The 26062-nt window shown below is 45.2% G+C and overlaps 1 protein-coding gene across 1 annotated transcript; it reads right to left on the reverse strand.

The window, feature by feature from the left end:
• Positions 1-75: 75 nt before the first annotated feature.
• On the reverse strand, positions 76-24700 carry LOC140207993 (uncharacterized). The gene is made up of 6 exons (XM_072276525.1): positions 24615-24700; positions 16637-16804; positions 14581-14828; positions 5058-5931; positions 927-983; positions 76-114 (listed from the first exon to the last, which is right to left on the reverse strand). Exons 4-6 carry the CDS (start codon positions 5562-5564, stop codon positions 76-78), a joined length of 603 nt encoding a protein of 200 aa, XP_072132626.1. The 5' UTR covers positions 5565-5931; positions 14581-14828; positions 16637-16804; positions 24615-24700.
• Positions 24701-26062: the final 1362 nt, after the last annotated feature.

Below are 26062 nucleotides of genomic sequence, written 5' to 3' on the forward strand. Positions count from 1 at the left end.
TGTTGCGGTACCGCTTCCCGGATGGTATCAGGAGAGTGACAGTGTTGTGATTTCCTGTGTCACGGGTACAGACAGTCATCTCAAGTGAGGAGTTTGTGTGGAGATGCAGCTTCCCTGGAGATGGAGGAAAGAGGACACACCAACAGGTGGAACCAGCTGTGGGAAGACATGGTTTGTCAGGTCTGACGATGAGCTGAATGTACCATAACCTTCAGACTGAATCAGAAAACCATTCTGAGGGTATTTGAAATGTCAGAATCAGGGGAGATGTGATCACATGTGCAGAGGGCAGGGGTTGTGTCTCCATCAGAACCTCAGTGAGATGGTTCAAGTTACAATGTGCAGGAATGAAAACACAGTGTTGGGTGCTGGATTTAATCATTGATTCTGACACAGTGAGAGGGTTAGTTTCGTTGTAAGGAGGCAACATTACTGTCCCCTTACTGTCTTTCCTCTCCACCCCATCCTCCCTCTCACCCCCACATTGGACATAAGTTCAGGGTGAAAGTGAATACTTTGAGGGGAGTCTGAAGGGGAATTCTTCACTCAGAGGTTGGTGGGAGTGTGGAATGAGCTGCCAGCAGAAGTTGTGGATGTGGGTTCGATTAAGACACTAAAGAGAAATTTGGGTGATGAGATGGATGGGAGGTGTATGGAGGCTATGGTGCAGGTAGTTGGAATTAGGCAGTAAAAACATAAACAGGTCAGCATTGACTAGAAGGGCCAAAGGGCCTGTTTCAGTGCTGCTGGGCTCTGTGACTGTCATAATATTCTGATCTGTAATTTCCAGAGTCAGTGCTTTGCTGCTAATGACTGAACCCAGAAATTTACCCAAACAAGAACTGAAAGACTCATAAAATTGAAAGACTGCAGAAAGCGTTTACAAGCTGTGATCCTTGCCAAGGGGGATGTTACTAAGTACTGACCATGCAGGTTGTCCAAACTTTTGCTTCGGGCCCTTTTCCTTTCTTGCTATTTTGAAACTGTAAAAGATGGAAATAAAAATATAATCCTGCTTAAAATATTAAAGAAATGTGCCATATTTAACTTTGTGCCTTTTGGAAATCAGGTCATCTTTTACTCGCTTAGCTATTCACAGTAACAGAAATTTAACCAGGGGCGCCCAAACATTTGCATGCCACTGTATATATCCTGTGCCTTCCGAATTGCTTCCAGAAATTCCTGCCATTGCTGCTCTGTTTTCATCCTGCCCATGTTCTTTTCAAATTAATTTTGACCAATTTATCTCTCATGCCTCTCTAATTTTCTTTAATTCCACATCTGACTTTAGCTTCTCCTTCTCCAATGTCAGGGTGAATTTGATCATATAAAGATCACTTTCCCTTAAGGGTTCTTTGAACTTAAGTGTCCTCATTAATTCCGCTTCATTACAACACCCAATCCAGAATAGCTCATCCCCAAGTGGGCTCAACCATGAGCTGCTCTAAAAAAGCATCTTGTTGGCATTCTAGGAATTCCTCCTCTTGAGACCAACACCATCCTAATTTTCCTAATCACCTGCATGACAATCCCCCATGACTATTGTAACATTGCCCTTTTGTCACGCACTTTCTATCTCCCATTGTAACTTGTGGACCACATACTTACTACTGTTTGGAGATCTCCATACAATTCCCATCAGGGATTTTTTTTTTACATGTGCTGTTCCTTAATTCTACCCACAGATTCCACACATTCCAACCCTATGCCAACTATTTCTAATGATTTTATTTACTATTTTACCAACAGATCCACACAACCCCACTACCAGCTTGTTTTTGGCTTGTTCTTTCAAGAAGCATATAAGTATCTGGGAAACAAGTGGACCTGCAGATGCTAGAAATCTATAGAACTACACACAGTGCTGGAGGAGCTCAGCATGTCAGGCAGCATCTATGGATGGGAATCAACATTTCAGGCCAAGACCCTTTATCGGGACTCTTGATACCCACGTCTCTGGAATATCAACGAGCAAAGAAAATAGAAAGTCGTGTGAAATCAGGAAAACCTTTGACAAAATTTAGCTCAAGGCTTAAAAAAACCCTGCCAAACAGAGCTCAATAGTTAACAAATACAACGAAGGCAATAAACACTTTCATCAATACCAACATTAGCTTTTTTAAAGTGAAAATATCTTCGTCCCATTTCAATCAGTAAAATTTATAAAGATAAATAAGAACTTTGGAAAACTTTAGAAAAGACTATTTACACTAAACCCACTTAGATTAACACTACCTTGGACAGAAGAAGGAAGTGAAATAACACACATTAAAAAAAAAAATCACACAACAGTCAGATAAAACTTCTAAGTACGAGGGGTGATTGATAAACTCATGGCCTAAGGTAGAAGGAGATGAGTTATACAGCCCTCGTTACATGCACATGCAGTTCAACTCTTTGAGTGATTATGCAGAAAGTTTGAAGATAAGAACTCATCAGGGGTAATTGACAGGTTTGTGCCCAAGGTAGAAGGAAATGAGTTATTAACTTCAAACTTTCCGCATAACCACTCAAAGAGCTGACCTGCATGTGCATGTAACGAGAGCTTTATAACTCATCTCCTTCCAGCTTAGGCCATGAACTTATCAATCGCCCATCTGTGGACACTTTCTGGAGGTCCAAGATCCGTGTGCTCCACGACTGCTGGACTAAGTGTGTAGGAGGGGACTATGTTGAAAAATAAATGTGCTCGGTTTTCTAAAATTGACTCCTACCCGAGGCTGCGAACATATCAATCACCCCTCATATATATTTTCATCAAAAATGAACAGGATTCATCACCCCCTGTGTGTATGTGCAATCGTGTAAGAAATACAGACCAGAAAACTTCAATGAGAGGTCAAATCAGAAAAATGAAACATCACTATGGAAGTATGACCCTCCATGGGAGAGATCCCAACGATCTGAGCAGATGGGATGGCGACAAGGAAGCATCGAGCACCTGACTGAGAGTTGGAGACCTCTTCCCAGAAACAGAGGGGGTCCTTCCAGAAATACAGGACAAGCTGGTTAACAAAAGGAAAAAAAAAATCAAAAACACATGAAATATAAACAAACAAGGCAGCAAGTGCAGAAAATGCCAAGAGAAACCAGACACAATCCAACACATTCCAGGATCCTGCAGCAGTTTAACTCAATCTAATTACTTACAAAGGTACAATCAAGTGGCAAATATCATTCATCAAAATCTTGCTTTAAAATACAAACTCATGAACACCCTCCATCAATTCGTAAAGGTACCATAAATTCAAGCCAGATCCAGAAAATCTGACAAATTATATGATAATCAATACATTATTTCAGATAGGACAATCCATAATAACCATCCGGATATAATACTACAGGATAAACAAGCAGGAACAACTCTCTCAATAGATAAAACCATTCCCAACACACCCTCACCACGGGTATTAACCGAATTATTTTCTCTGTCAATCAGCTTCCAAATGTTGCTACTCTGTCATTCGTTACCACACCCCGCTGCTGATTCCCTTCTCCTCATCATACGTTCTTACCCCGACCATCGTCCAGAGCCCCAAACTCTGCCCTGTGCAGACCCGCCGCTGGTTTCTGACCCTGCTCCACTGAACATCCAACTGGTGGTTTCCCATTCTGCTTTCAGTCTTTAGAGGACAGTGGTGTTTTCTAACAACCCTATACAAGCAGAGAAAATGACCCATAATGTGGAAATCAGCCATCAATAAGGACGTTAACTACCAATGTTATTCTTCCTCAGCCCAGAGATTTGAGGGGCGAAGTACATCTCAGACAGAACTGCAGTCAGCTCGACTTCTTCAGTCTGCAGAAAATTCAAGGGAAACCTCTTCACCCACAGAGTGGTGACTGTTTGGAACCCATCACCGCAGGGAGAGCGAGAGATGAACAACAGGGCAGGATTTCAAAGGACCGTCGTAGAACTGAATCACTGGCAGGGTCCAGCCGGCCTGAGTCGACTCTCTACTGTACACTAGGTGTATTATAAATTCACCAAGTACCGGAGACAGAGTTTAAAATAGAACTGATTTATTTGTCTCAGATCCAAAATATTAAACTCCAGTCCCATTAAAGGTGAATATGTAGCTGATGAAACTCCTCCCATGCCCAGTGACCAGGGTGCAGAACTGGGTGTGGGGAGCAGCAGCAATTATTGCAGAGCTCAGCACCGGCAGTCACTCTCGAAATTGCATTCAGCACGGTGATGGACAAATATCCAGCATGCAGCTTAATCAAACTTTGTCTCTAGTGTGAACCCGGTAGTGTGTCACAAGTGTAACACGCTGTAAGGTTTCACTGCTAAAGTAACGGCCTCTCTGTAATGTTTCACTGCTGAGGTAATGGTTTCTCTGTAGCAGCAATGTTTAGGTTATGACTAGAGATAACAGGGTTTTGGAGTGCGGGGCTATCCAATGACAGAAATGTTCTTCCTTGTGAGTCTGGAAGAGAGATTTCATGGTCTTTTGCTGGGGAGAGATGAGAAGACGTGAATGGAGAGAGTGGGCCCATTTTCTTTTTTTTTGTTTTCTTTACTAACCCTACAGTCAAAGTAAGAATTTTAAATCTCATTCATTTAATCACATATTGTGTACTGTTTGTTATTTTGGGGTACTGATTTGTAACAGAGGACACATCACACAGCATCCACCAAAACGAGATTTCATAAGTTTTGCCCGGCTGATGGGCTATCACCCCCTGTATTAAGCTGCTAGCCGAAGCGAGAGTTACATAAGGTTACATTACTGAGTGAATCGCTTCCCACATTCACAGCAGGTGATCAGCCTCTACCCACTGTGAACTTGCTGGTGTCTCTGTAGTTGAGATGATCGAGTGAATCCCTTCCCACACACTGAGCAGGTGAACGGCCTCTCCCCAGTGTGAACTGACTGGTGTGTCAGTAGGCGAGATGATCGAGTGAATCCCTTCCCACAGTCTGAGCATGTGAATGGCCTCTCCCTGGTGTGAACTGACTGGTGTGCTTGTAGGCTAGCTAACTGTGTGAACCCCTTCCCACACTCTGAGCAGGTGAATGGCCTCTCCCCAGTGTGAACTCGCTGATGTACCTTCAGATGAGATGACGAAGTGAATCCTTTCCCACAGGTTGAGCAGGTGAATGGCCTCTCTCCGGTGTGAACTCGCTGATGTACCTTCAGTTGAGATAATTCAGTGAATCCCTTCCCACAGTTTGAGCAGGTGAATGGCCTCTCCCCAGTGTGAACTCGCTGATGTACCTTCAGATGAGATGATTCAGTGAATCCCTTCCCACAGTCTGCGCAGGTGAATGGCCTCTCCCCAGTGTGAACTGACTGGTGTCTCAGTAGGTGAGAAGATTTAGTGAATCCCTTCCCACAGTCCGAGCAGGTGAATGGCCACTCTCCGGTGTGAACTGACTGGTGTCTCAGTAACTGAGATGACAAAGAGAATCCCTTCCCACAGTCTGAGCAGGTAAACGGCCTCTCTCCAGTGTGAACATGCTGATGTATCTTTAGTTGGGATGACCGAGTGAAGGTCTTCCCACAGTCTGAGCAGGTGAATGGCCTCTCCCCAGTTTGAACTCGCTGGTGAGCCATTAGGTCAGACGACTGAGTGAATCCTTCCCCAAAAATTCAGCATATAACCAGCGTCTGCCCAGTGTGAACTGACTGGTGTGTCCACAGGTGGGAAGACCGACTGAATCCCTTCTCACACACAAAACAGGTGAATGTCCTTGTCCCAGTGTGAACTTGCTGATGTACCTTCAGTTGAGATGACCGACTGATCCATTCCTACTGTCTGAGCAAATGAATGGGCTCCCCACTGTGTAAAATGACGGGCGTGCCAGCAGGTCAGATGATCGAGTGAATCCCTTGCTCCACTTATTAAATGTCTGGACAGAGACAGCAAAACTGGTGTGTTGTGTTCGAGATTCCCGGAAACAAATTCCTCGTCATTTTTAACCTGCAAAAAAGATTTACAAAACCGATCAATGGGCGTAGGACAACATTTCAGATGAGATCACTTGATTTGTCAAGGTGTGAACTGACATCACACTGTTACTGTGAGGTTCAACCCAAGTTAGAGGGAGAAATCATCTTCTAAATGGGCACAATGCTGGTATCTGGAATGACCATCAAATTCTGATGCTCTTCCTGAATGAATAGGGCATTTCTGTCATCTCCAGTCTGTGACCTGGCTCAGTTTGACTCTCTCCATTGGTATTATTCCCTGTTCTCAGTGATCTGAATGGGTGTCTGGCCCCACAGTAATTGAAACACTCTCACACAAATAGCTGGCAGTGTATTCCACACGCCCACCACTCTCTGCGTAAAAAAACTTACCCCTGACATCCACTCGGTATCTATTTCCAAGCAGCTTACAACTATGCCCCCTCGTGTTAGCCATTTCAGCCCTGGGAAAAAACCTCCGGCTATCCACACGATCAATGCCCCTCATCATCTTATACACCTGAAAAAAGGCTCTAAACATAAACAAGGAAATTATACATTGCTTTGAGGATTTGTTCAAAGTATACAAAATTATGAGGGTATAGACAGGGTAAATGCAAGCAGCTTTTTCCATGGAGGTTGGGTGAGATGACAACCAGAGGTCATGGGTAAGTGGGGAAGGTGAAATTTTAACGGGAACATGTGTAAAAGCTCTGTACTGAAATGGTCGTGAGAGTGTGGAATGAGATGCCAGCAGAAGTGGTGAATATGAGCTCAGCTTCACCATTTCAAAGAAGTTCAGATGGGGGTAGGGGTATGGAGGGCGATGGTCCTGGTGCAGATTGGTGCATTAGACAGCTTAAATGGTTTTTTTTGGCATTGACTAGATGGGCAAAATAGCCTGTTTCCTTACTGAACTTCTTCATGTTTCCATGACAGAGAAGCTGGCCAAACTTGTTTGGAAGGGATACAGTAGGAGTGACAACGGAGCAGCAATGGCTGGAGTTTCTGGGAGCAATTGGGGAGGTGAGTGATCAATACATCCCAAAGAAGTGGACGCATTGGAAAGGCAGGAGGACACAACCGTGGCTGAAATGAGAAGCCAAAGCCAACACCAACATAAAAGCCAAAGAGAGGGCAAACAAAAGAGCAAAAACTATTGGGAAACTTTTAGAAACCTACTGAAGACGACTAAAACAAAGTCGGATGAGCTCAGCGGGTGGAATTATGATATTGTAGTCATTAATGAGTCTTGGTAGCACCCAACAGTCTGAGGCATTTAGAGGAACAAAATATCTGGGGTCTCAATATCTCTTGAAAACCAAGGTTCCCTGCACCAGTTACCTTTCAACTTTTATTTTGGCAGGCACATACAAACTCTACACACTCAAAATTTCACTTCTGAAGGCCTCCCACTTACCAAGTACTCCTTTGCCAGAAAACAGCCTGTCCCAATCCATACTTGTCAGATCCTTTCTGATACCATCAAAATTGACCTTTGTCCAATTTAGAATCTCAACCCGTGGTCCAGACCTCTCTTTTTCCATATTTGCTTTGAATTTCATGGCATTATGATCACTAATTTCTGCCACCAGTCCTGGATCATTTCCTAACAGCTTATTGCACACTTCTACGTCGGGAATTCTATGTACTGATTAAGGGCACATTTGACAAACTCAAACCCATCTAGTCCTTTTACAGTATGGGAGTCCCAGTCAATATATGGAAAGTTAAAATCAGTTACTGAATCAACCTTTGTTTCTTGGCATGGTCTGCGATCTCTCTACAAATTTGTTCCTCTAAATCCCTCGGACTGTTGTGTACAACCAAGTCCCAATAATGGCTACAACATCATAATTCCCTGTCCTGAGCTCATCTGGCTTTCCTACAATGTGATATACACAGCTCAACACATTCATTACACCACACTCAACCATTTGATTGCTGACTCTGTCTGAAGTCTCAACAACATCTGACTGGTGTCAAGAAAACAAACTCTCTCTCATTGTCACAAAAACAAAGGAGCTGATTGTGGACAACAGGAGGAATGGAGACAGGCTAACCCCTATTGACATCAATGGATCTGGGGTTGAGAGGGTGAACAGCTTTAAGTTCCTCGGCATAAACATCACCAAGGATCTCACATTGTCTGTACATACCCGCTGTGTGGTGAAGAAAGCACAACAGCTCCTCTTTCACTTCAGATGGTTGAAGAAGCTTGCGATGGGGCACCAAATGCTCAGAACTTTCTAGAGTTACACAATTGAGAGCATCTTGACTGCTGAATTAAGGCCTGGTATGGGAACTGTACTTCCCTTAATCGCAGGAACCTGCAGAGAGTGGTGCGGACAGCCCAGAGCATCTGCAGATGTGAACTTCCCACTATTCAGGACATTTACAGAGACAGGTGTGGAAAAAGGGCCCAAAGGATACTGGGGACCCAATTCACCACAACCACAAACTGTTCCTGCTGCTACCAGCCAGGAAACGGTACCACAGCAAAAGGACCAACAGGCTCTGGGACATCATCTTCTACCAGGCCATCAGACTGATTAATTCATGCTGATACAACTGCATTTCTGTGTTATATTGACTGCCCTATGTACAAACTATTTATTATAAATTACTCTAAATTACACATTGCACATTTAGACGGAGACGTAACATAAAGATTTCTACTCCTCATGTATAAGAAGGATGTATGTAATAAAGTTAATTCAATTCACCCTCTCCACTATCTGTTCTGTCATTCTGGCTCCCATTCCCCCTACAATTTATTTCAACCACATCATCTCTCCCCGCGAAATAGCACGAGCAAGCCTTACCCCTGCACTAGGATATTAGTCCCCTCTTGTTCTGTTCCCCTAACTAACGAATCCTCTGTCACCCCTTTGACTTTCCTCTGCCAGGTAATACCCCGCCAACATTTTCTAAAGTGGTCTACCTGTTGTTGTGCGGGATAGCATCAAGAGTACTCTGCGATGGCTATCGAACCTCATTCCCCTTCCTGACTCTCACCCAGTTTCCTGTGTCCTGCACCTTGGGTGTAACTCACCTCTCTTCATGTCATATCTATCACCCCCTCCAACTCCTGGATGATCCAGAATTCATCCATTTCAAGTTCCAACTCCTTAAAGTACAGGGTTACAAGCTGCAGCTGGATGCACATCTTGTAGGTGAGGACATCAGGGACACTGGAGGTCTCCCCACATTCCCACCAATGTCCCCTATAATTTGTAATGACCAGTGTGCACATAAATCTTGTACTGTGCATTTTTTAACCCAGTGACAACATGTGCACAGTGAATTTTATATAGAGAGGTACTCATTTTAACAGCTGGCAAATCACTGTCGATAAGAACTTTGATCTCCTCTGCGTTCGATCAAGTTCACCTGCTCTCTCACACAACCTATGTATCCGGCCTGTAACAGGTAGTTGAAGGATTTTCTCACCAGAGCTTTTGCACATTGTCCATATGTGGTTTGCTTGCTAAATTATGCTTTAAAAAGTCAGATTTCCAAATATCACTCCACTTCTTCCCACTTGTAAATTCTCCAGCAACTTTTGCATTGCCACAATACACACAGGTAACACCAGTTTCTGTATTGGACATAAATATTTCCCCTGAATCCTCCAGAGGAATTGAGGATATATAAAAAATTCATTTTGAACCTATGTAACCACTGGCTAAACGAATAATTGGGACTGAATAGGATTTTTTGAACTGAAGTAATCTCTGTCTTCAGCAGTTAGCTAAGGCAGGCTCATTAGCATTTCTCTGCGGCTTGTAGACAGACACACTGAGAGCTGAAAGCATTTTTCATTGGACCCTTGTTAGATGATAACATTATATATTGTAAACACAAGGAATTCAAGCAACACACATCAAAGTTGCTGGTGAATGCAGCAGGCCAGGCAGCATCTCTAGGAAGAGGTACAGTCAACGTTTCGGACCGAGACCCTTCGTCAGGACTAACTGAAGGAAGAGCTAGTAAGAGATTTGAAAGTGGGAGGGGGAGAAGGAGATCCAAAATGATAGGAGAAGACAGGAGGGGGAGGGATGGAGCCAAGAGCTGGACAGGTGATTGGCAAAAGGGATATGAGAGGATCATGGGACAGGAGGTCCGGGGAGAAAGACAACGCTGTGGGGGGGAACCCAGAGGATGGGCAAGGGGTATAGTCAGAGGGACAGAGGGAGAAAAAGGAGAGTGAGAGAAAGAACGTGTGTATATAAATAAATAACGGATGGGGTACGAGGGGGAGGTGGGGCATTAGCGGAAGTTAAACAAGTCAATGTTCATGCCATCAGGTTGGAGACTACCCAGACGGAATACAAGGTGTTGTTCCTCTCATCTGAGTGTGGCTTCATCTTTACAGTAGAGGAGGCCGTGGATAGACATATCAGAATGGGAATGGGATGTGGAATTAAAATGTGTGGCTGAATGTGTGATCGTTTTGCTGAACACCTACGCTCTGTCTGCCAGAGAAAGCAGGATCTCCCAGTGGCCAGGATTTCACCCTGGACACTGGGTACTACTCCCTTGCCAGGTGAACATTTTTCATGTCTATAAGTTGATTTTATTGAATTGCCCAGAGTACATTGCTATAGATATTGCTTAGTTATTATAGACGTGTTTAGTAGATGGATTGAAGCTATTCCAACTACCAGTAATGCTGCTATGACTGTTGTGAAGGTATTATTACAGGAAATAAATCCCAGGTACGGCCTGCCAGAGATGCTGAGCTCTGACAATGGCCCACACTTTGTGGCGAAAGTAAACAAAGAGGTATGTAACAAACTAGTTACCAAACACCAGTTCCAGCGTGTACACCACCCACAGGCTGCTGGCATAGTGGAGAGAACCAAAGGCAAGTAAATTGGCCGAACTAACGGCGGAGACTGGACTCACTTGGTTGAAGGTCCCACCGTCACCCCTATTCCACATGAGGGTTACCCCACAGGGGAAAACAGGGTTGTCACCAGCTGAAATCATTTATGGATGGCCCATGAGGACACCCTGGGGACCAAGACTTTGTGTACCATTGCTCCCAGAAAGTCTACCAGCAAAGTTGGATATGCATACCCCTGGAGAAGAGATGGGGAAATACATATGCCAACTAACCAAAATTCTCCAAGCATCACATTCACAGGTACAACAGGCTTACAAGGAGGAGAACTACCCCACAGAGAGGAGTGACTATCCCACCATAGAACCTGGGGATTTTGTCCTGATCAAGAACTGGGATTGAGGGAAACTCAGACCTCGGTGGAGAGGACCATATCAGGTGTTACTGACCACTCCCACGCTGTGAAACTGAAGGGGCAATCTCGGTGGATACATCAAACAGACAACAAATGTGTTACTGGAGGAACTGAGTAGAATGACTCTCTCGGACTAAAGAAAAATGTATTGGTTGATAGTGGTGTTTGTGTTTATGACTTTGAGAGGGCGCACCTCAGCATCCGGGGGATCCCATGTTAACACCTTTTTGTCTCTCTGTCACACCTACGCCAAACAGATAGAACTGGGGTCCTACAACAGGAATTCTGCAGATGCTGGAAATTCAAGCAACACACATCAAAGTTGCTGGTGAACGCAGCAGGCCAGGCAGCATCTCTAGGAAGAGGTGCAGTCGACGTTTCAGGCCGAGACCCTTCGTCAGGACTATCTGAAGGAGGAGTGAGTAAGGGATTAAACTGGGGGCCTGCTGGGTTTGTACCAAAATTCCCCAGCATGGTAAAACTATGATTCCAATGTCAGTAATCCCGCTGAACTACAGTGAGGAACTCTCAGCCTGGGCTTTCTCAAATAACACACAGGGAAGTGAGGTGAGGAACTGTGGTCCAGTCAGAGATGACTGTGGCTGTCAGTGTCTTGAGGGATGGTATCTCAGGCCCCCACCAAACGGAACTTCCTGTACTGGGAAACATGCATTCTGGCCATACTTGCAGGTGCCCAGCAGCGGAGAAGCTGAGACTGAGCGATTTTGGATGATCACTTTTCTCTCCTATGGAGTAGCCAGGAATTCACGAGAGATAATCAATTTGGCTACAACACTTGAGAAGCTGGCCACAATACTGCAGGGGCCCCGACAGAAACACAGGCCCAAGTAACAGAAATATCCACTGAAATGATTGCAATCCGGCAAACAGTCCCACAGAATCGTAAGGCTTTAGGTTTTATCCTGGCTGAGAAAGGGGAAACCTGTGCTATTATTGACACAGAATGCTGCACCTATATCCCTGATGAGTCTACTAACATTACATCCCTCTCCGAGCACACTGCCAAGGAGACTGACAGTATCAAGAGAGTAGAGCAGGATTTACACGGGTTCACCGAAGGGTCGAAATGGTGGTCTTCGAAGGCCTGTTCGGTAATATGTGGGGCGAGATATTGCATTATGGCCTAATAGTTGTACATATTATTGTTATAATTACTGATGTCTGCTGTTTTTACCCACTGATGAGTCAGTGCTGTACTCGATTGCTTTCTCTGTAAAAATGACTGCTTTTTTGATCATGTAATGATGAAAAGGAGGGAATGATAAAGTATGTAAAAGGGTTAACAATAGCAGCCTGTCTTCATGAAAGAAACTGCTGGTGGTGAACAGATGATGAACACGACAGACCAACTGAATAACTACTTTGGTTCTGTCTTCACTAAGGAGGACATAAATAATCTTCCGGAAATAGCAGGGGACAGAGGGTCTAGGGAGATGGAGGATCTGAGGGAAATACATGTTAGTAGGGAAGAGGTGTTTGGTAAATTGAAGGGATTAAAGACAGATAAATCCCCAGGGCCAGATGGTCTGCATCCCAGAATGCTAAAGGAAGTAGCCCAAGAAATAGTGGGTGAAATAGTGATAATTTTTCAAAACTCTTTAGTTTCTGGACTAGTTCCTGAGGATTGGAGGGTGTCTAATGTAACCCTGCTTTTAAAAAAGGAGGGAGAGAGAAACCGGGGAATTATAGACCGGTTAGCCTGACATCGGTGGTGGGGAAAATGCTAGAGACAGTTATCAAAGATGTGATAGCAGCACATTTGGAAAGCAGTGAAATGATCGGACAAAGTCAGCATAGATTTGTGAAAGGAAAATCATGTCTGACGAATCTCATAGAATTTTTTGAGGATGTAACTAGTAGAGTGGTTAGGGGAGAACCAGTGGATGTGGTATATTTGGACTTTCAAAAGGTTTTTGACAAGGTCCCACACAGGAGATTAGTGTGCAAACTTAAAGCACACGGTATTGGGGGTAAGGTATTGATGTGGATAGAGAATTAGTTGACAGACAGGAAGCAAAGAGTGGGAATAAACAGGACCTTTTCAGAATGGCAGGCAGTGACTAGTGGGGTACCGCAAGGCTCAGTGCTGGGACCCCAGTTGTTTACAATATATATTAATGATTTAGACGAGGGAATTAAATGCAGCATCTCCAAGTTTGCAGATGACACGAAGCTGGGTGGCAGTGTTAGCTGTGGGGAGGATGCTAAGAGGATGCAGGGTGACTTGGATAGGTTACGTGAGTGGGCAAATTCATGGCAGATGCAATTTAATGTGGATAAATGTGAGGTTATCCACTTTGGTGGCAAAAATAGAAAACAGATTATTATCTGAATGGCGGCCGATTAGGAAAAGGGGAGGTGCAACGAGACCTGGGTGTCATTATACACCAGTCATTGAAAGTGGGCATGCAGGTACAGCAGGCGGTGAAAAAGGCGAATGTATGCTGGCATTCGTAGCAAGAGGATTCGATTACAGGAGTAGGGAGGAACTACTGCAGATGTACAAGGCCTTGGTGAGACCACACCTGGAGTATTGTGTGCAGTTTTGGTCCCCTAATCTGAGGAAAGACATCCTTGCCATAGAGGGAGTACAAAGAAGCTTCACCAGATTGATTCCTGGGATAGCAGGACTTTCATATGATGAAAGACTGGATGAACTAGGCTTATACTCATTGGAATTTAGAAGATTGATGGGGGGGGGGGATCTTATTGAAACATATAAAATCCTAAAGGGATTGGACAGGCTAGATGCAGGAAGATTGTTCCCGATGATGGGGAAGTCCAGAACGAGGTGTTTAAGGACAAAGGGGAAGCCTTTCAGGACCGAGATGAGGAAAATCTTCTTCACACAGAGAGTGGTGAATCTGTGGAATTCTCTGCCACTGGAAACAGTTGAGGCCAGTTCATTGGCTATATTTAAGAGGGAGTTAGATATGGCTCTTGTGGCTAAAAGGATCAGGGGGTATGGAGGGAAGGCTGGTACAGGGTTCTGAGTTGGATGATCAGCCGTGATCATACTGAATGGCGGTGCAGGCTCGAAGTGCCGTAACTGGGTTGCCAAACCAGCAGAAATGGATCACTCAGTTGGAGTCTGGATTACTGGAACTAAGGAAGTTTTATTAAAGAAACAAGCAACACAGTACTCTAATCAAAAGGGTAATAAATGCAACAGTTCAGCAATGATAAACACACATGTACACAGAACTAGGATAACAGGATCAATCAAGCTCTATCGTCGTCTAGGGGTAAATGACCAGTTTCAAAGTGACACAAAGTTCAGTTCAGTTCACAGTAATCGCTGCTGTGGGAGATGGAAAGTGGGGGGAAGGAGAGAGAGAGCAAAAACGAATGAATATTCAAACGGCTTCCACACAGACCTTCGATATTCTTCGCAGTCAGCTTTCGGGCGAGCCCTTTGTAATGTCTTCTGAGGTCACCAACCGTGACCCCTCCGTTTCCAGACACGACCGTTTCTCTGCGGTGAACCTGGCACCCAGGCAAGGGCAGACACACACCAGGTTCCCGGCGATCGTGCCTTTCCACCCTGTGCGTTGTTACGTACCCCGTAACTGGGTTGCCAAACCAGCAGAAATGGATCACTCAGTTGGAGTCTGGATTACTGGAACTAAGAAAGTTTTATTAAAGAAACAAGCAACACAGTAATCGAAAGGATAATAAATGCAACAGTTCAGCAATGATAAACACACGTGCACAGAATTAAGATAACAGCATCAATCAAGCTCTATCGTTGTCTAGGGGTAAATGACCAATTTCAAAGTGACACAAAGTTCAGTTCAGTTCAGTTCGCAGTAATCGTGGCCAGGGCGATGGACAACGTGGGGAGGGAGAGAGAGAGAGAGAGAGAATGGGAACGACTGATCATTCAGACACGGCTTCCACTCACAGACCGGCGATATTGCTCACAAGCAGCTTTCGGGCGAGTCCTTTGTGATGTCACCTGAGGTCACCGACTGTGACCCCTCCTCCAGATGCTGTCGATCCTCTGCAGTGAACCCGGCACCCAAGCGAGGGTGGACACACACCGGGTTCCCGCTGATCGTACCTTTCCACCCCATGCGTTGTCCGGTACTTCCGACCGACTTGTGAGAGGCGCACCGCTTCCAGGGTCTCGTTACCTTGGGTGTCGTGTGTGTCTCCTGCCTTAGCGAACCGGTCCCTTTTTATCCCCCTGCTGGGGTATCGCCTGTCCATCACTTCAAACAGTTCAGGGTTCAAAGGGGGAGCCGCTCCAGACAGCTCTCTCTCTCCCGTCCCTTCATTACACATCTCCAGATGCTGTTTCATTGTGTTCCTTATCTCTCTCTTGAAGACAGGCGGCAGACTAACTGCTGATCACACAGGACAGCTAACATCTTATCTATGTGTATTCTCGTCACAGCGTCTATGGCTTGGTCCCGCGAGCAGCCCTCCAAAACCTCCCACCGACTTGTGGGAGACGCACCGCTTCCAGGGTCTTGTTACCTCGGGGTGTCGTGTGTGTCCTGCCTTAGCGAACCTGTCCCTTTTTATCCCCCTGCTGGGGTATCGCCTGTCCATCACTTCAAACAGTTCAGGGTTCAAAGGGGGGGCCGCTCTTGACAGCTCTCCTTCCGTCCCTTCATTACACATCTCCAGATGCTGCTCCATTGTTTTCCTTATCTCTCTTTCTCCTGAAGACAGGCGGCAGACCAACTGCTGATCCCACTGGTGCCAGCACAGGACAGCTAACATCTTAATCTATGTGTATTCTCGTCACACAGGGTTCTGAGTTGGATGAGCAGCCTTGATTGTACTGAATGGCGGTGCAGGCATGAAGGGCCAAATGGCCAACTCCTGCACCTATTTTCTATGTTTCTAGATGTGCTGAGACATGCTGAGCCATATTTCTTCTTGTGGGTCGCCAGCTAGGGTTTCAGGATGCTTAACTCCTTGGGCAATCATGCGTAGAGATAGAACAACTTCAGTCTGTTCTGTATCTGTAAGCCATTATGACTATTTTGTAATTTGTCTTTAGGGGCTGTCATGTAGTAAATAACTTTGGCTCCAGCCTGTCTTGTGTTGGGGGTATCTGGATGGATATAACCGTGGTGTGAGGGGAATTATTAGTCAGTTAGTGGATTGGGTGGGAACAGTCATAGACTGTTCCTGTTTGAGCGACTAACTGAGTAAGCCCCGGGTGCTTGGAATAAATAGTTTGTACTTATACGGTATCTGAGTGACTTTATCCGGATTCCACTTCCACACAATGGGAGTGGTTTTAAAGGACTGGGCTGCTGGAAGCACATTACCAGACCTGGAGTGATTGCGACTGAGTCTGACAGAGGCATAACTGGTTCTTCTGGGCACATTCAGTCTCACTCCAACTATTCCCTACCTTCCCTTGTACAGGTATGTAATGTCTAAAGGACCAGTGTTTGAGTAAATGAGACTCACCAAACTTTCTCCTGACCGAATCACTGGAATCTCCGAGTCAGGTGGGTCCTCTCCAGTTGATGCTCTCAATCCTCGGGCTGGTTCACTTGTTGCTGTTCCCTCGTCTTCAGTCGTGGTTTGCTTCTAGTTGGGGTTTTTCTTCCAATAAATCTCTCACCACAGGTCTAACTTTAACATGAAAGATAATGAAGCACATTAACAATAAAATGGAGAACCAAACATTTCTGCTTCATGTTTCTAAGAGTAAAACACACAGAAATTTAAACATTGAAAATAAATATAATGATCTCAGTGAACAATCTTTTACTTTCTCTCACACGTCACAAAACGATATGGGATAAGAAGGAGCCATCATTCAGTCATGGTAAGACATCAGACACAGGAACAGAATTAGGTGATTCGATCCATCTGGTCTGCCTCACCAATCAACCATGGCTGAGTTTTATTCCAACACCCTATTCCTGCCTTCCTCCTGTACACTGAAGTTACTCATCCTTTCCTCAGATTAACAGTCATTGCTTCCAAAGGAACTCCAGAAACAAACATCTGATCGCAGACCAGAAATACTCGCTCAACACCTCATAAACCTGGCCATCTCGATCCCCAGGTCCAATTTACCCGGGTCAAAAACTGTGATATCCCAGGACCCCACTCACAGAGTCACACAGCTGAATCTGCCACTCACCGACCCTGAGAGACTCACACATTGTCCCCACATCTCACACTGGGTAGTGCAATCCGGGATTTCCCCACAACCAATGTCCAGCTGCTCGAAATTTCTGCTTCATTGCAGAAGGACGACCATCCAGCCCCATCTGCAGAAGCAGTAACCAAAGTCAAAACCAAAACACCGACAGTCCATTATGCCTGGAATGTAGATCACAGGATTATAGCCCAAGCACCAACTCTCCCAGTACTCTTTGCTGCCAGTAAAATGCTGCAGTGTGTCAGCCAGTCACAGTTCAATAACTAGCACCTCCACACCAATGCACAACAGAACTGGTACCTGATGACCCTCTGGCATTCCAGCTAACAAAAACTGATTCCAGAAATAATTCAGCGAGGCCAAAGGTGTAAAAGAACACTTCACAATGAAGACAAAGGTTAGAAGAAAGATTGCTGATATATAACATTGAGGTGGTGGGATACAGGGTGGACCGAGGTTGACCCAGATGGTTGATGCATATCACTGAAGCGGGGGGGAGGGGGTTCGGAGACTGGACAGAGGTTGAACAAGATGGGCAGGGATGAGCAGATGGAACCAGGTGGGAGAAGGGATCAAGGACAATCACTGATGATCCTCCAGCAATACACAGATATTGAATTAATCACACATACTACTGTATAAAAGATCCTAAAATGACAAAGTTAGAACAAACAATAAGAATTCTGGCATATGCCCCTTGACCCTCACCAAATTTTTATCAACACACCATAGAAAGTTTCCATCCAGACACTTCATGCTTTTGTATGGCAACTACCCTTTCCGTGACTGCGAGGAACAGCAGAGAACTTTGGATACAGATCAGCACATCACAGAAATCATTCTCCTCTCTGGACTTCTCAGTCCCTCGGTAAAGCAGGCAGTGAAATCAAAGATCCCCAAAACCTGGGATGTTCACCTTTCTCACCCACCCCAGTCGGGGAGAAGACATGACAGCCATAAAGCTTCAGGACAAATGTGAGGAGCCTCAGGAAGCGAGGCAAGTTGGGGGAAGTTAATGGGACTCAGTGGCCAACATCAGATTTCCCCAACACAACATGGAGGAAGCATTACCACCAATCCGGGGACTTTGAGCACACACCACATGATTTTGCGTCACAAAGCAGAAGGCAGGGCAGATCTGCGGGAAACAGCCTCACGTGACCTGTTGGCAGGACTCCCATTTCAATTCTGTGGAAATAGACAGCCTGGGCTCCTGGCTTGGATCGTTCAATGAAGACTAAGTGAAGTCTACACATTTTTGACAAGCCCAGATAACTGGGTACTAAATGAGTAATTGGCCCTCAGTTCGGGGCTCACGGCCAACATCAGATCCACTTCAGCACCACCCAGCCGGAGACTGTGAGCATGTGCGAAGATCTTGTTATATCTGCGGTTAAATGCCAGGGGCAAATGGGATCACGTGACTGGTGGGGTCTCCCATCACCCCAGGCAGAGCACTCCAGCTACTCACCACTCTGTGGAAAGAAACAAACTTGCTGCTCACATCTTCTCTCACCTTAAATGTGTTAGACATTTCAACCTCCAGGAAAAACATACCAGCTGTCTGCTCTGTCTACTCCACTCGTAATGTTATAAACGTCCATCCAGTCTCACCCCAGCCTGCGCCGCTCTGGAGAAAACAACACAAGTTTGTCCAACCTCTTGCTATAGCTGATGCCCTCTAACCTAGACAATATCCTGGTAAACCTCTTTTACACCCTCTACTATTATTCTGACATTCACATTCTTAAAATAAAGTACTGATCCTAACTGATCTAAGACAGGGAATGTTTTCTTGGATTAAATGTCAGGAATTGTGTAAAACTGAGTACTTGGCTATGGTGTATGTAAACTTCTGACTTCAACAGTAGCCATTAATATGAAAAAGAAAATTTGCTAGCATATCAAACAGAAAAAATGGCAAATTTTCTGTTCTCATTGATCAATCAACAAGCCTGAGCATTAAGACCGCCAAAATAGTTTATTTGAAACGTGATAAGGAAGGTGATCCCCATTTTATGTTTTTAGATCTAATTGAACTGCCTGATCAGAAAGCTGCAACTATTGTTAAGCATCTTCTGAATTGTCTCATGAACCATGGGTTTGATGACTCTTACTTGAAACAGAACCTTGTAGCATTTGCTAGTGATCGGGCGAACGTACTGCCTGCTGTCAAATCTGGTGTTGCTACAATTCTCAAGGAACATTACCCTGTGACAAATTGGCACGGTCTTAGTCACAGATTAAAACTTGCAGTAGGTGATTCAGTGAGAGAAGTTCACGGAATTAATCATTTTCAATCATTTATGGACAAATTCTACTCTGTTTACAGCAGATCACCTCTAAATCAAAAGGAACTGTCTGAATGTGCCTCTCAACTAGAACAACAAATTTGCAAAATAGGCTGTGTTCTGGGCACCAGGTGTGTGGCTAGCTCATTTCGAACAGTTTCAGCAGTGTGACAAAATTATGAAGCACTGTGTTTTCACTTTGAAAAAGCAATGAAGAATGAAACAGGATCTGGGAGTGAGAGAAAAACCTATGAAGGTCTGTTGAAAAGATTCTTCAGAACAGTTTCTATTGGACTTAGCTCTAACGTATGACACGTTGCATGAACTTGGTTTACTGTCAGAGTGTTTACAGAAACATACTACTACGACTGTTTATGCAGACAAACTGACCCAATGGATCAGAAGATCACTGCATGGACTGAAAGACCAACCTGCTACAAAAACTCTCGAAGCTCAAGAGGCAGTTGAAAAGGGGAAGTTTGGAGAAATTACCTCAACAAGCAACAACAAAATTGTCTCCATTAACTATCGACAATTTCTTGCTCGTCTTATAAACGACTTGCAGCATCTTATTTTCACGGCAACATCCTTGAAAGGTTCTCAAACTTCTAAAGCTCAAAGTATGTATTAATTCCCAGCCAAATGAAATGTGTGTCCTTGATAAAGATAATTGGCTAGCTGAAATACCGCTTAATTTTTTTTTCAAGCTAAGTTGTATTTTATCATCATTTCGACCATAAACTGCTGGTACAGTACACAGTAAAAACGAGACAATGTTTCTCCAGGACCCTGGTGCTACATAAAACAACACAAAACTACACTAGACTATGTGAGACTGCACAAGGCTACCCTAGACTACATAAAAACAACATTAAAAAACTGCACTAGACTACAGACCTGCACAGGACAACATAAAGTGTGCAAAAACAGTGCAGGGCAGTACAATAATTTATAAACAAGACAATAGGCACAGTAGCGGACAAATAACAATATAATAATAAATGATGTGAATGTCAGTCTAGACTCTGGGTATTGAGGAGTCTGATGGCTTGGGGGAAGAAGCTGTTACGCAGTCTTGTTGTGTGAGCCCGGATGCTTCGGTACCTTCTGCCTGATGGAGAATGATGGAGAAGCTGCAATATCATCTCTCTGTAAGAGGCTTAAGCTTTCTTCTTCCTCTGTAATAAATGCCTTCAGAGATTATGTGGAGGATCGTGGACGCCGCATCCCCCAAGATTTACGCCCATTACTGAGCTGTTCACAAGTTATTCCTATTAGTACTGCTGACTGCGAGAGAGGATTCAGTCACATCAACTTGATAATAACAACAACACACTCAAGGACTCTCATAGATCATGTATCAGCACTTATGTTTGTTAAACTACACAGACCTCCTCTAGCTCAGTGGAATCCTGAGCCGTATGTCACAACATGGCTGCAGTACCACAGATCAGATCAGCAGATGACACCAGGACAAGAGTTGCTTCAGACCCCCGAACACATATTACGCCCGACTCTTTGTGGAAATTATTGTGAAACTTCTCATTGGTGGTGTTTGGTAAGTAGGTAATTACTTTTAAATTGGTAAAATACATGATTAGTGTCTTTTTCTTTACTTGCTTGATAATTATATTTTATGATAATTAGTGAGTACAACCATGTAATACTTTGTCATATTATTAAATTATTATATGTTTTATTGTACCAGTTACACACTGAAATGTACTGATAGGCTGTACTATTGTTAATGTTTTAACTATCACTATATTTCTGTGGAGCTCTGGAATTGATATATTTCTTTCATCTTGGTTTACCATTATACCAGCGCCAAAGAAGAAGAATGTGGGCTGCCTTAAGGACTATTGCCCGGTAGCACTTACATCGACAGTGATGAAATGCTTTGGGAGGTTGGTTATGACTGAAATGAACTCCCGCCTCAGCAAGGACCTGAACCCACTGCAATTTGCCTATCGTCACAATAGGTCAACGGCAGATGCAATCTCCACGGCTCTTCACACGGTTTTAGACCACCTGGACAACACAAGCAGCTATGTCAGGCTGCTGTTCATCGACTACAGCTCCGCATTTAATACCATCATTCCCACTATCCTAATTGAGAAGTTGCAGAACCTGGGCCTCTGTAATTGTATTCTCATCTTCCTAACCAGAAGAACATAGTCTGTGCAGATTGGTAATAACATATCCTCTTCACTGACGATCAACACTGGCGCACCTCAGGGGTGTGTGCTTAGCCCACCGCTCTACTCTCTGTATACACATGACTGTGTGGCTGGGCATAGCTCAAACACCATTTACAAATTTACCCACAATACAACTATTGTTGGTCAAATCTCAGGTGGTGACGAGGGGGCGTACAGGAGTGAGATATGCCAGCTAGTGGAATGGTGCCACAGCAACAACCTGGCACTCAATGTCAGTAAGATGAAAGAGCTGATTGTGGACTTCAGGAAGAGTAAGACGGGGGAACACGTACCGATCATCATAGAGTGATCATAAGTGGAGAGAGTGAGTAGCTTTAAATTCCTGGGCATCAAGAGCCCTGAGGATCTAACGTGGTCCCAGCATATCGATGTAGTCATAAAGAAGGTAAGACAGCAGCTATACCTTATTAGGAGTTTGAAGCGATTTGGCATGACAACAAACAAGCTCAAAATCTTCTATAGCTGCACTGTGGGGAGCATTTGGACAGGCTGCATCACTGTCTGGTATGGAGGGGCTACTGCACAGAACCGTGAGAAGCTGCAGAAGGTTGTAAATCTAGTCAGCTCCATCTTGGGTACTAACCTACAAAGTATCCAGGACATCTTCAGGGAGCGGTGTCTCAGAAAGGCAGCATCCATTATAAAGGACCTCCAGCACCCAGGGCATGCCCTTTTCTCACTGTTACCATCAGTCAGGAGATACAGAAGCCTGAAGGCACACACTCAGTGATTCAGGAACAGCTTCTTCCCCTCTGCCATCTGATTCCTGAATGGACTTTGAAAGCTTTGGACACTACCTCACTTTTTAATATACATCATTTCTGTTTTTACACATCTTTAACAATCTATTCAACCAATTTTTTGAGGAAATTACCAGTAGGCTAGACAAGGGAGATGCAGTGGATGTTGTATATTTGGATTTTCAGAAGGCCTTTGACAAGGTGCCACATATGAGGCTGCTTAACAAGATAACAGTCCATGGAATTACAGGAAAGTTACATACCTGGATAGAGCGTTGGCTGATTGGCAGGAAACATAGAGTGGGAATAAAGGGATCCTATTCTGGTTGGCTGCCGGTTACCAGTGGTGTTCCGCAGGGATCAGTGTTCGGGCTGCTTCTTTTTACATTGTACATCAACGATTTGGATTATGGAATAGAGGGCTTTGTGGCTAAGTTTGCTGACGATACGAAGATAGGTGGAAGGGCCGGTAGTGCTGAGGAAACGGAGAGTCTGCAGAGAGACTTGGATAGATTGGAAGAATGGGCAGAGAAGTGGCAAATGAAGTACAATGTTGGAAAGTGTATGGTTATGCACTTTGGCAGAAAAAATAAACAGGCAGACTATTATTTAAATGGGGAAAGAATTCAAAGTTCTGAGATGCAACGGGACTTGGGAGTCCTCGTACAGGATTCCCTTAAAGTTAACCTCCAGGTTGAGTCGGTAGTGAAGAAGGCGAATGCAATGTTGGCATTCATTTCTAGAGGAATAGCGTATAGGAGCAGGGCTGTGATGTTGAAGCTCTATAAGGTGCTGGTGAGACCTCACTTGGAGTACTGTGGGCAGTTTTGGTCTCCTTATTTAAGAAAGGATGTGCTGACGTTGGAGAGGGTACAGAGAAGATTCACTAGAATGATTCCAGGAATGAGAGGGTTAACATATGAGGAACGTTTGTCCGCTCTTGGACTGTATTCCTTGGAGTTTAGAAGAATGAGGGGAGACCTCATAGAAACATTTCAAATGTTAGAAGGCATGGACAGAGTGGATGTGGCAAAGTTGTTTCCCATGATGGGGGAGTCTAGTACGAGAGGGCATGACTTCAGGATTGAAGGGCGCCCTTTCAGAACAGAAATGCAAAAAAATTTTTTTAGTCAGAGAGTGGTGAACCTATGGAATTTGTTGCCACGGGCAGCAGTGGAGGCCAAGTCATTGGGTGTCTTTAAGGCAGAGATTGATAGGTATCTGAGTAGCCAGGGCATCAAAGGTTATGGTGAGAAGGTGGGGCAGTGGGACTAAATAGGATAAAATAGATCAGCTCATGATAAAATGGCGGAGCAGACTCGATGGGCCGAATGGCCTACTTCTGCTCCTTTGTCTTATGGTCTTATGGTCTATTCATTATGCATAATGATTTAGTTTTTTATTTATTATGTTTTAATTTATTATCTATGCCAGAATATGTATTCATGTATTGCATTCAACTGCTGTTGCTGAGTCAAACAAATTTCACTTCAATTGCCTGTGATAATAAATCTGATTTTGACATAATAAGATATATATATATATATACCACACTCAATTTGTTTACCTATTCATTACTCGATTGGGGCAAGGAGGTTGCCCAGTACATGAAATCAGCAGATACACAAACTGGGTGAGAGAGGGGATATAGGAAATGGCAAGCATTTTGTCAGCTCCGGCACCTAAAACAATTAGCACTGCACCCCTGCTGAAAGGACAACCCACTTTCTAACAACCGCCCCCTTTCAGGCCTAGGGTCCCACATCTTTCCGACCACTCACCCCACACCCACAGTCCACCCGTAACCTCTACCCACACACAGACAGATCCCCTTCACCCCAAACCCCCTCCCAGCCTGGGAACCACAACTGACTGATCCCACAGCCCGGGCTCGGGCGCAAAGCTAAAACCGGGGCTGCGGGACCGGAGAGCCCGGAGCCTGCAGCCGTCCGGCAGAACTCGGTCCCGGCCCTTTCCAACTGCAGCAAACCCCCGATTTACACAAACTCCATTACTCACCTCCCCGATAGCAGAACCGCCGGCGACAACTGTGATGGGCACCGGGCCGACGCTCAGCAGGATATTCGCCGCAGCACCACCCGTGGACGGAGGTCAATGCAGCGCCACCGGTGGCCGGAGGTTCATGCAGCGCCGCCGGTGGCCGGAGGTCAATGCAGCGCCTCCAGTGGCCGGAGGTCCTTGCAGCGCCTCCAGTAGCCGGAGGTCCATGCAGCGCCGCCGGCGGCCGGAGGTCCACGGAGCGCCACTGGTGGCCGGAGGTCCTTGCAGCGCCACTGGTGGCCGGATGCGGGAGGGACAACGGAGAGGTGGATCACAAACACGACAAAGTCTGCAGATGCTGGAAATCCAGAGCAACACCAACAAAATGCTGGCGGAACTCAGCAGTCCGGGCAGCTCCTATCGAAAAGAGTAAACAGTCGACGTTTCCAGTTGAACTGAGGACTGAGATGGAATGAAGGAAATAGCTGAATAAAATCGGGGCGGGCGAGGAAATGTCGAGCTGGAGGGTGATAGGTGAAGCCAGGTAGGTGGGAAAGCTCAAGAGCAGAAGAAAATAGAATCTAATAGGAGAGGAGAGTGGAGAATAGGAGAAAGAGATGGAGCAGTGGATCCAGAGAGAAATGTTCAGCAGGTGAGAGGACGTGAAAAGTCAGAGAGGAAGAGAGAGAGTGGGAGGGAGAGGTGAGGGGGAGATTTGTTCATCGGAAGGAGAAATCGATATTCATGCCATCAGTTTGGAGAGTAACCAGACGGAATATGAGGCGCTGATCCTGGACCCTGAGGGTGGCCACATCTTGGCACAAGAGGAGGCGATGGGTTGACACGTCGCAACGGGAATGGGAATCGGAATGAAAATGTTTGGACACCGGGAAGTCCCGCTCGGAGCAGATAGTTCAAAGGTTAATTAACTATCAAAGCAGATATCCATAAACAACTCTGACTTTTTTTTCTTCTCCAGTGAGCCACGGAACAAAGAACATGAAAGTCGTTCAGAGAGAAACATCAAACTCCCATCCCACCCCCGCATAAAAAGGAACGGCATCCCGATCATCAACCCCCAAAACCCACCCCTCCCACAAATGGGAAAAATAACATCGATCCCCCCGAAAAAACAACCCGAACCCCCACAACTGCGGAGGAGCCGGTGTCACCGGTGCAGAGGAGCCGCATCGGGAGCAGCGGACACAACGGGCGACCCCGGAAGATTCACAGGTGAAGGGTCGCCTCACCCGGAAGGATGTTTGGACAACGGGGAGAGTTCGGCCGTCCGGCCCTTTCACTGTGACCCCCGAACTCCACATCAAATCCGTCCAAACGAATCTGGGTGAACTTTAATGACCAATAAATATAATTCCTCTCTTTGATCACTGTCTGAATGATCCCCTGACTCTGAGAGGAAGGGGTATCTATGATCCACATTGTCAGGGTGTTGAGTTTACCAGGAG

This window comes from Mobula birostris, chromosome 13 (genome assembly GCF_030028105.1).
Source record: "Mobula birostris isolate sMobBir1 chromosome 13, sMobBir1.hap1, whole genome shotgun sequence".
In the NCBI taxonomy this organism is placed as follows: domain Eukaryota; kingdom Metazoa; phylum Chordata; class Chondrichthyes; order Myliobatiformes; family Myliobatidae; genus Mobula; species Mobula birostris.

Bases quoted from the DNA above. Each gene is read 5' to 3' on its own strand.
- LOC140207993 (XM_072276525.1), bottom strand. From the start codon at position 5,564: ATGGCTCACCAGCGAGTTCAAACTGGGGAGAGGCCATTCACCTGCTCA. The intron at 984-5,057 runs GTACATCAGCGA...CATCTTTTACAG, and splicing joins CTTCGTCATCTCATCTGAAG to TTTCAAAATAGCAAGAAAGG. The intron at 115-926 runs GTCAGTACTTAG...CTCCATCTCCAG, and splicing joins AAGTTTGGACAACCTGCATG to GGAAGCTGCATCTCCACACA.